This window comes from Poecile atricapillus, chromosome 16, assembly GCF_030490865.1.
Source record: "Poecile atricapillus isolate bPoeAtr1 chromosome 16, bPoeAtr1.hap1, whole genome shotgun sequence".
Taxonomy (NCBI): Eukaryota; Metazoa; Chordata; class Aves; order Passeriformes; family Paridae; genus Poecile; species Poecile atricapillus.
Window position 1 is genome coordinate 10,590,356 of NC_081264.1, and position 10,861 is coordinate 10,601,216.

A 10,861-nucleotide genomic window follows, 5' to 3' on the forward strand; every position below is an offset into this window, starting at 1 on the left:
TAACAGCACTTGGAATTTACAGACTCCGAACTTTAAAACTCACATCCAAGAGCCAAGTTAAAGGAAGACTCAAAGTCTAAAGCCAGTCTTCAGTGTGCTGCTGGCTCCTCAGCTAAAAGTTTCTAGCTGCACACCTGGAAAAAGTTCCTGCCATTGTGCATTTTAATGCCAGAGCCTCTTGTAGGTAAGATCCAACACCAAGCTCCTTTTGCCTTTTCCAGTGCTGAAGTACACAAGGGCATTTCACAAAGTGAAATCCTTCTTTCCTTTGCTGCCATACACCTATTCATCACACACAGGCGCACACACATAACACTCTTCTACCTGTGTCTCATCACAGCATGGAGCTGTTCGATATCTCCTAAAGCCTGGAACTTCCAAACATTGTCTGCAACCTCAGAAGGACTAAGTTCACCCTGGGCAGCATTTAATCCACCAGCTCTATCTAGTGCATCCTGAAGTATAACCAAGGGGCCTCCTGGTTCCTTCAGTGCCATGCAAACTCCCAGCACTGCGCTCCAGGTGAGCCCTGAGCAAACCCCAGCGAGCAACTCTGTTGCATGCACTGGTCACCTTGCACAGAAGGACAAGGCTCACCACCACAAGGCTCACCCTTTGTGGCACAAGGGCTGCCCACAGTGCTTACCTTGGGCTGTGCTCGGCGAGGGAACGCTACCTTCGGGTCAATCTGAAAGAGATGTGGGGAAGAACAGGTGAACACACTTTTCCTGCCTATTTACAGACAGAGGGCTTCCCCCATATGTGCAGCTGGCTCTGCCCATGTGGCACCTTGCTAAAACCCCAAAGAATCTACCTGAGATACATAAAATGAAGCTGGCTGCAGACATCTTTCCCTCTTGGTAAGGTGTAATCCAGGGAGACTACAAGTCCCAGCATGCAGTGGTCCATCTCCTGCTGAGCGCTGGGCAGATGCACTGAGAGCCCATCACATGCTGGGATTAACAGGCTGGGCTGCACCCTCCCGCTTGGCCAGCCCCTGGGTGCCTTGCCTCACCAGCCTCATATTAAAAGTGGTTTATTTTGGCTTTTTTGCTCTCACCCTTCACTCTGCTTACAAGTACGGAGTTCAGCTGGGTATTAACAAGACAGAAAAGAAGCAGTGCACAAACCCCCAAACATTTCATCCCTTCAAACACAGACTGAAGTGCAGACAAAAAGAAGCAATAAAAGAGCAGACAGGATGGCACAAATTAACCCGAGGAGCCCAGGCCCCCCGGCTGCGGAGGCTGCGGCCGCAGGGATCGTGCTGCCCCTCTCCCCAGGCCGCACTGCACACAAAGCCGTGATGCCTCCCTCCCTCCCTCTCTCCCTCCCTCCCTCCGCGGGCTGAGCCTCCATTGTGCCTGTTCAGCTTCCCTATAAACCTGCTGCTGGCCGGAGCAGCCGGGCCCCGTGCTGCCATCCAGGTGCTGCATGTTCTGCCGGGCTCAGCATGGATGAGCGCGTGCCTATATTGGCCTCACACCACCACCAGCAGCACCACCACAAAAGCTGGGACAACACTAATGCAGCTGCAAGCCAAACACCCACAAAGCCATCTCTCCTCCTCAGCCACCACCTCTTTCTTTATAGCCTATTTTTACAGCAACTCCTGTAAAGTTACATCACATCGGGGATGATCCAGACCTACAAATCAGCTTACAAAGACCTGTGGTAAAGGCAGGTTTGGCTCATCCCCACACTTGGACCGGCTGCAGCTGGGAGGGCAGCCTGGAGCGTTGTCCCATCAGCCCAGCAGCTCCAACAGCCCAAAAGGAAGCTGTGTTTCTCCAGCTCCTCTCACTGCTTTGTTCAGCTTTCCAGCCTGGCTGCCCTCCCGTCCCGCATCCTTTTACTTGTCTCACAGCCCCGGAGCTTGGCCCCCCTGTGCCCTTCCACCAGCTCCTCTCCCTGCCTTCCCCACCTCCATCCTGACTCACAGCTTACAACATAAATAAACTCAGCACGTAGGTAAACACAGGCAAAACTGAAGAGCACAAATAAATTCAAAAATAAACCTCGCTCCCCAAGCTCCAAGCGCCAGCAGATTAGCATATCCTCCAGTGCCTCCCTGGGGCATCGGAACCATACAGGCCCTCCCCTCCCCAGGCACACCCCCCCCTTCCACTGCTTCCTGGCTAGTGCAGACACCCACAGCGAATTCTGAGGACAGGGGACGGCAGGAGACCAGGAGGTTGATGGCAGATAATAAGCAAAAACAATAATCTACTGTCTTTTACTTCTCAGCCAGTGTCATTCAGCTCCTGCCAATAAGATGCTTTCATACTCAGCAATGCTAAGCTCAGCCTCATTTTCTCATTACCCTGAGTGTGATCAACTGGGCAGAGATAACGTGTCCTCCTGGCTGGAGAGAGCAGGCAGTCATTTCACAAATTCTTCTGCACAACCAGCTATTGTTGCAGGTAGAGGGAGGCTGGGGTGACCGACTGCAGGCTCAGCCCTGGGAACATGCAGAGGGGAGCGAGTTTGGTGCCGGACTCAAGTTACTTAAACTGGACTGCTCCTTGGTGGCTGGAGTCTTTCATAATTAAAGCAAAGGCACCAGTACCTTATTCCCTCATTTCTGGTGTTAAAACAGCCCTGGAGGAATTGTGTTTCAGTGTCACCTACTGACGTAATAGATCCTTTTTACAAACCCAGATAGAAATCTGCTAAGAGCATTCAGAATTACTCAGATTGTATCCAAAAAACAAAACCCTAGATCAGGCTGCAGTGAATGGAAGTCACCTGAGCTCAAACTGCTTCCCGTTCACCCCACAAGGCTTTGGGCATGAGGAATCCCACTGAAGTTGCAGGTGTACCAACAGGCCAGCCAGGTCCTCAGTAATGCTCTTCAGGCCACCTCCAGTCCCATTTCATAGCTCAGGTCATGTAACTCCTCTGTTAGCCTAGCTGGTATCAGTGTCCCAAAGTAGAGGAAGGGCTGGGAAGGACCCGTGAGACGTCAGGTCCAGGTTTGTTCTCTCACTGTACCTCTGTCACTACCTCTGCCCTGCTGGTCTGCACTGCTGGGGAGCTGCAGATCACTCCCTCCACCACAACAGACAAATCCAGTAAAAACTCAACAATGACAACAAAGAAACGATGGGATGACCCAGCACTGCCAAGTGCTCTTCCCAGAGCAAGTAAAGAAGCAGCTCAAGGCAGCGGCCAGCTGCAGCTTTACAAAGTCAAGCAAATCTTTTACCTTGAGACTGTAAAGCCAATTCTCATATCAAGTATTTTCAAAAATAACCCTGTAGTCTGCTGCTATCTAGCTTACAAACAAAGAAGAGTCTGAAAAGAACAAGGCTGCCCCAAAGAATCAGGCCAACCGCCTTCATTAGGGTAGGAAGAATCAGAAAACAATAAAGCAACAAGTTGAGCAGACACTGTCTATCAAATGCTGTTTGCCAGGAGACACCAAGCCCCATGAGAAGGCTGTCCTTACAGGACACCAGGCCTTTTCCTGCAAAGTTTCATAAAACTCTAAATTAAGATTTAGATGACTTTGTGTCATTTAACCCACGACTCATGGCAGAGCCTTTCACCTCAGCAGAGAAAAGGCATATGGAGGTTCCAGGTGCTCCCACAAGACCAACCTCTCATGAGGCAAAACACACCAAAACATCTGACCCACCTGAAAACTGCACTAAACAAAAAATAAAAAGGAAGGGGGAAGAGGATCAAAGTTCCTAACAAAGAAGACCCTGGTGAAACTGTCCTCATTCTCTTTGCCGCGCCGGCAGGGCGAGCGGAGCAGATGCAGCAGGGAATTTCAATGGCTGGCCGGTCCCCACGCGCCCCACACCACGAGGCTCTTCTGTTCTCCCGCAGCGCCCACTGTCCCTCCCTGCCCGCCTGGGCTGCACCATGGGCTGCACAGCACCTTCACACAGCCCGCAGCGGCGGCTTGGGGAGAAGAATGGACAACGTGGATTTCAGCTCACTCCTAGCTCTAAAACACTTCCAGGATTACTGCTACAACAGACATCCATCACTTGCGTTTTCAAGAGGGGTCTATGCCAGCCCACAGACTCATGACAGGACTAGCTGATCAGACACTGTGTTTACACAGGCTAGTTAAAAAAAAACCCAAAAAAATCTAGGCCCTCCTCAAAAAACATTCCTGTAACCCCCCTCCCGCTCAGAGCAAAATTCACTTTACATCACTTCTGGAAGGAGGAGGGCTGGGAGTCCTGGGGACCCAGCCTCAGCCAGGAAGGCTGGGGTGGGTTTAAGCAGGAGCTCCCGTGGGGAGGAAGGACCTATGCACATCAAAGGGAGCGATCCAGGCAGTTAAACAGGAACAGACATAAATCTTGCTGCAACTCATGCCGTAAACCCTAAGAAAGAGGGTCTCACTCTCCCGCCCTCTCCTTCTACCAAGATAAAGACTAGGATGCCCGGACCATGTGCTGCAAGAAATAAAACTCTACATTTGGACTTCTCAGCAGCCCTTGCCTGAAGCCAGAACATGCCCCCATCACCATGCCATCCTCTTGCAGCCCCAGCCACTCCCCCATCCCTACCCTCACCTTCACCCCAGGGCAGCAATAAGGAAAAGGAATTCAGGGGAACACAAGTCACTGAAACTAAAAGAAGGGACCTCCCACTCAGACATCTCACCTCCACCCCTCAAAACAGTCTGCACATCTCCTGAGCACCACAGATTCACAAGGCAGGACCCACCACATCACGCCACTAGTCCAGTGAGCCACCAAATCTTTCTGCTGGCCCAGCTGGGGCTTCTCATCACCCAAACTTGCAGAGTGAGGCTGGAGCTGCAGCCACTCCGAGAGGCTGGTGATGGCCCACACATCAGGCACTAGCCACACTTGGAGACAATAAAGTCCTGAGCCTCCATGACCATTACAAAAACTTCACCTGGGAAACCACAAGAGAGTCTCTGGGGTGCACAGAACAAGGGCTCTCTGCCAGAAAAGGGGGCCAGGGGGCGGCGGCATAGGCCACCGTGGCCAGGGAAGCAGGGCCTGGGCACTGGGGAGCAGCACCCCAGAGGGGGGATCAGTGCTCGGCAGCACACAGGATTAAAGGGCGGCTTCCCTCTCTCCAAACACAGCCACATCTTATTTCCCGGGGCAAATCCTCATCCCAAACATGTTCAGGTGTCCCAGCTTTGAAAGGGCTACAGTCACTGCCCAGATGGGCCTTAAAACCAGCAGGCGAGATGAAAACCAAGATCCACATCACCAAGATCCACAGACCCACACCAGGAAACGGCACACGGTGAGCCCGGTGCTTGGGCGGCAGCTAGGCTACCCGCCGGCAAGTGGGACAGAAAAGAGAACGATTGATCCGTATCAGGAATCAATAGTTTACAACCTCTAACTGGAAATCAAACACTACAATCGACGGCTGCTCCGAGCACAGCCGTTCCGCCGGCAAATGCACCCCTGAGATGAGAGAAGTCATCTCACCGTCTTGGAGTCCAGTTCATGTCTGGATTGGGCCAGGACCTTGTCGACGCCAGCCTGGTCCATGAACGTGACGAACCCGAAGCCCCTGAGCCCCGCAGCCCGGGCAGAAGAGGGGATGAGGAGAGAAGAGAGAAAGTTGGTTAAAGTGGCGGCCGGGCCGCGGCAGGGGCGAAGGGAGGCGCGGGCCCGGCCTCTCACCTGGATCTCTTTGTCAGCGGGTCCCGCATCACCAGGCACTCCTTCACCTCGCCGAACTGGCTGAAGTACTCCCGCAAGCCCTCTGCAAGCACAGCAGCCACCGTGGGTGTCCCGTCCTGTCCCGGTCCGGCCCGGTCCCGCCGCCCCCCCCCCGGGCTCAGCCCCAGCTCCGCCACCCCCGGCCCCGGCGGCAGGTGCGGGGCCCCGCGGCGCTCACCTTGCGTGGTCTGCCAGCTCAGTCCCCCGATGAACATTTTGCTGCGGGAGGAAGGGGAGAGCCGTGAGCGGGGCCGCGCCGGGGGGCCGCGGCACCCCGCGGGGGTGGCGGCGGCGGCGGCGGGGCCGCGCGGGGAGGGGAGGGCGCGGATCGGCCATGTTGGCAGCGGCACCGCCGCCGCTGCTGCCGCCGCCGCCGCGCCTGCCCGGGCCGGGCGGCCGGGGCCGGGGGAGGGGGCGGCCGCGGCCGGACCGGGGGGGGCGGTGGGGGCGGCCGGCGGCGGCCGCCGCGAAGGTACCAGGGGTCGTGCGGGGAGTCCGGGGAGGCGAGGCCGGGCTGGCTGCCGTCTGTCTCCATTCGGACCTCTTCTCCCTGCGAGGAGCGGCGCCGCACTCCCGGGGCAGATGAGCGCTGGAAAAGGGGCCGGACGGACAGGCCATGCTGCCCCCTCCCCCGACCCCTCTCCGCCGGGCGGGGAGGGAGCGAGGGAGGAGGGCCCGGCGGGCACAACCTGCCCGGCTCCTCCCACCCCCGCCGGCCCGCCGGCCGCCCTGCGCATAAAACCCGCCGGCGGCACCGGGGCCGAGTGCTGGGAGCCGCGCCCGCACCGCGCTGGGGGAGAGCGCTCGACCCCGGGCACGGCGGCGGCAGCAGGAGCAGCCTGGGAGCTCGCAGCCGCTTTGTCCCCGGCCGCGCCGCCCGCACCTGCCCCGGGGCGGTGGACAAAGGGCGATGGAGCCAGGCCCGGCCCGGTGCGCTCGGGCTCGCTGCGGCGGACCCCGGAGACCCCGGCCCTGTTCCTCCCGGTGTTTCGCCGCCGCCGAGGGCGCTTCCAGGTCGGGACCAGGACTGCCCTGCTCACCCCGGGACCCCGACCGGGCACCGGGGAGTTGAGGCGCCTTCCCGGAGCCCTGGTACCTCTGTGCTCCCTGGCAGCCTAAGGGGACCCTGCAGGGGTCAGGGACTCCCCGGCCTCGCCGCTTGCTGCCTCGCAAGGCAGTGCCCAGGCTGCAGGACTCGGGGCAGAGCTGCTGCCGGGCACCGCGGAGCCCCGTAGAGCCCCGCAGCACCAGGTATGCACAGCCCAGCCGCTCTCCTCTGCCCGCGGCTCACTGGGAAGGGGGTAGGCTGGTCCCCAAGGCACCGCGCAGTTTCTTGCTCATTCAGGCTGACAGACTCGTGCCGAGCTCCATTCGAGTTCCACTGCCACACAAGTTCATTCACATGCTGCTTCTCGAGCAGGTCTGTGCACTCCGCCTCTGCTCTTGGGCAACCTAGCCTGGGTGGCTGGAGGAGCTCAGCGAGGAACAAATGAAATACCTGTAAAGTTGGAGTCAAGAGGAGAGCTGAAACCTTGCCCGACTGCACCAAACATTTCTCTGGGAGAAGGCACTTGTTTGCATCTGTGGCATCAGAACAGTGCAGTGCTCAAAAACTCTGGTGACAGTGCTGTGACCCCTTCTCATGGCAAGAGGGTATCACTGGATTCCAGGCATATACCTCTGAGTGCCAAATACTCCCCACAGGCATCCCTGGCTCTGCTCCTTCCAGCGTGGGTCCCCCCTGTGCCCTCTCACTGCCTAAAGCAAGGTATTGACAGCCCAGGTCGGTGCCATCCTCATTTGACCTTTCTTCCCCTTCTCTCATGACTGTTTTTCCACGTCCCAATACGCATCCGCTCCGTCCTGGACAGGAACCACTACACCTTTGTTTTAACAATATTTTGCAATTGTGTCTTCTGTTACATGGGCTGCAACTCGGAGTTAAATTCATCCTCTGGCCATTAGCTCTGCTAAACCACCATTCACTCACTCCATTTCCTGAGCTGGTTCAGGAGTCTATCCTGTGTCCTGGCCCTGTGCTCAGGCCCAGCAACACACTCAACACCAGAGACTTGGTAGTCACCACTGGGAACTGAGCAATGCAGCATCCCAGCTCCTGCTGCCACCAGTCCAGGCTGAGCTGCTTCTCCAGACAAACCCTCTCTTCATTCCACAGGGCTCAAGTCATCACTTTGGGTGGAGGTGCCCTGAGAGGCAGCAGGGCTGGTGCAGCAGGGAAATATAAATAATGACATGCAGAGGTGGTACTGCAGCTGGCTGTGATGGGCAGGAGTGCAGAGCCAGTGGAAGCAGCGGTGCTGAGGCAGCATCCCAGCCATCTCCCCTTACATGTCCTGAGGAACCTGGACAAAGCTGGGCTACCAGAGCCACCACAGCCACCTCCCATACTGCCCAATCTCACTGATGTTTTGCTTCCTTCCTGCTCTCTCCCATTTGGAGGGCAAATACTTTAAAGGGGGAACTAACTAACAATTTCAAGTTACCTGGCACAGGTTTTGTGTTCCATGATTGCCCAACTTAGGCACACTACTAATGCTAATTAAAAACAAGAAAGAGGGGAAAAAAAAAAAAAAAACCAACAAACAAGAGCTCAGTGTTGGACTCGCTAAAGGATAACATCTCTTGGTTTGCCACCAGTGCATTACTATAATTTTAAGCATGTTATTTTTAAGACAGTACAGGTTGAGCACCCTGATGGACATTGTTAAAATGCTTCATTGTGTCTTTTTTAATGTTTATTATTTTATTCAGTTTTTCTCCACCAAAATAATATTGGAAGGGAGAACAGGATCAATGTGAGTTAACATCTGTGAAGATTAGAGGAAAAAATTGAGCCTTCAGGAAGATTTGGATGGAGGATGTGGTTGGACTTGCATCACTGGTAATGACACAGTAACCAACCATGTAACTTATTCTGAGGTTGTTTCCAAATAATACACATGATATTTTGTACTTCCACCTTAGGACCCCAAAGTGCTTTGTAAGTATCAATTCATTTATCTCTGTAATGCAAAGGACAGTAGGTCTTGAAAAATCTGCTGATTAGTGACAGTAGGAAGCTTTCCTCACAGAGAAGTAAATATATAAAACATTCCAGACCTTATGATTGGAAAGATGATCTGCCGAATATAAAATAATGCAGCATTGTATTCCTGGGGCTGCAGACAGACAGCTGTAGTGCCTCTGTGGCTGCTGCTGAGAGGTTGCCAAACACCAGCGAGATTAACAAAACTGCTCAGTTTTCTTGCTGCTATTCAGTGTCTCATGTGTGGTAGAGTGACACTATCAAAATCATGTCCACTTCCTGCTGAGGAGGATGATTGGCAAAGCTCTGCCCAGCACCAGTGGCAGACACTGGAGTTATTCATGGTGAGAGGGAGGTTCCAAAAAGTGGAGGTTAGGGGAGGGTCAGGGAGAGCAACCGCCTCTTTTCCTCCCTCATCATATAAAGCTCAAGGAGAGATTGTCTTGGAGACCTGTCTCTAGCTGGGAGGTTTTGGCAGTCAGGAACTATGAAAAGTTTCACTTTTCATTTAGTTTGGACAGTTAATAAACAAATTTGAACTGGAATTCAAATAACTTTTGTAACACTTGCATTGAGAGGCTGAAGATGCAAACCTCGAAGGTATTAACTGTGGCTCCGTAGGCAGCCTGGTGGCATTGCCCGGCTCTGGCAGTGGCTTCTGTGGTTCTCATGTCTGCTTTAGGAAGGATGCTGACCCTCTAGAAAGGCTGATGGCAAAACCCTGCTAGCCCATGCATGAAGCAGCCAGGTGTGTCTACCTCGAAGAGAACCCACTGCTCCAGCAACCACCTGCCTGGCAGGAGCTGGCTTGGGGCAGGAGTCAGGCACACAGGCAGAGGAGCTATTTAAGGAAATTAAATTATTTTGATTCCACTCAGGTGGGAGGGAGGGACAGAGTCAGCAATAGGAAGAGATGAATGACTGCAAATGCACCAAGGTTTTGTTTTCATATAAGAAACCTCAGGGAGCAAGATTCATGAGGGAGAAAACTGTTGACATGGTGCAGAACATTGAAGAACAGGATGGGTGGGAATACAGAAGAGGAACAGGGTAGCATGCAAGAGAAACATAGGTGTTAATAAAGAGCAGGAGAAAGTGAGATAGGAAGAGTAAACAGAAACAACTGGGATAACTGGAAAAGGAGTGAGAGAGGAAAGAGGAGGAGACCACCCCAATCACCACAAAGCAGCAAGAGGGATTGGAACCTCACAGGGAAAAAAAGGGAAAGAAGTCTGCAAGGGATGAAACATAAAGCATCAAGAGAACTTGCAGCGTAGTAAATTCAGTGTAGGGATTCAGCATAAAATAGCAAAACCAGAGAGGCCTCTGAAGGACAGTAGGAGATTGCAGGCTTCCACCCGCTGTCCTAGAAATGATGGCTAAGGGAAAAATCAGAGCGCCCTGCCTGCTATTCTCCCTCTCTACAAACTAGAAACTACTACGTGGCGTCTAGTCTCCATGATCCTATCTAAATCAGTCCAGCAAATGAGGGAGGAAGCCCTGGCTGCTGAGCTCTAACACAGGAGCTGTTCCATGCATGGAGTGTGCCCAGCACCGCACCAGCCCAGGTGCCACTTCTCTGCAGCAACCTGCAAAGGATCCCCCCCTCCCCAAAAAGGAGATGGAAATATTTTTCATTTCCCATTAATTTATTTTTTTAATACTCCAGAAATTGCATATAAAGTGACAGAAAGCAACAACAGATACAAAAAACAAGACCTCTCTTCTCAAAAGTGCCCTGAGCTCTGCCTTCCCTCTAACCTCTTAGTTACCATTTGTCCCAGCCTTCCATCCGTCACTGCTTTCTGCTCCATCCTTTCTCCTAACCCCTTCCCAGTCTTCACTTCCTATGGAAAGTGTGCTGGGCCTCCAGCACTGGCTCCTCAGGCAGTGATGCTGCACTATCTGTGGACCTGCACATCCTCTGCAGGTCTGATGCATGTGTGAATTATTAATCTGGGGATGAAGTCAGCACCATGTCAAAGACCTCTAAAATCTGCCTCAAAGGAGGTAGAGTCCAAGAGAATAGAGGAACAAGGGGAGAACAGGACTCAGGGGAAGGACTGGATCCCCTGCTGAGATGCTTGCAGGAGGCAGAAATCTGGGTCCTGGCACTGTCCCAGAGCAGCACCAGAAG

General features: G+C 53.9%; 1 protein-coding gene across 2 annotated transcripts in view; it reads right to left on the reverse strand.

Moving 5' to 3' along the window:
* The window catches only part of MSI1 (musashi RNA binding protein 1), a 29,070-nt gene extending 22,688 nt beyond the window's left edge, over positions 1-6,382 (reverse strand). The window contains exons 1-5 of one of the 2 annotated variants that reach the window (XM_058851704.1): positions 6,155-6,382; positions 5,857-5,897; positions 5,640-5,721; positions 5,442-5,526; positions 647-688 (exon numbers count right to left, since the gene is read on the reverse strand). In XM_058851704.1, the coding sequence (XP_058707687.1) occupies positions 647-688; positions 5,442-5,526; positions 5,640-5,721; positions 5,857-5,897; positions 6,155-6,213 (309 nt within the window). In that variant the 5' untranslated portion in view covers positions 6,214-6,382. The remainder of the gene's footprint in view (positions 1-646; positions 689-5,441; positions 5,527-5,639; positions 5,722-5,856; positions 5,898-6,154) is intronic. The other variant, XM_058851703.1, reaches the window with a different exon arrangement.
* Between the last annotated feature and the right edge of the window lie 4,479 nt (positions 6,383-10,861).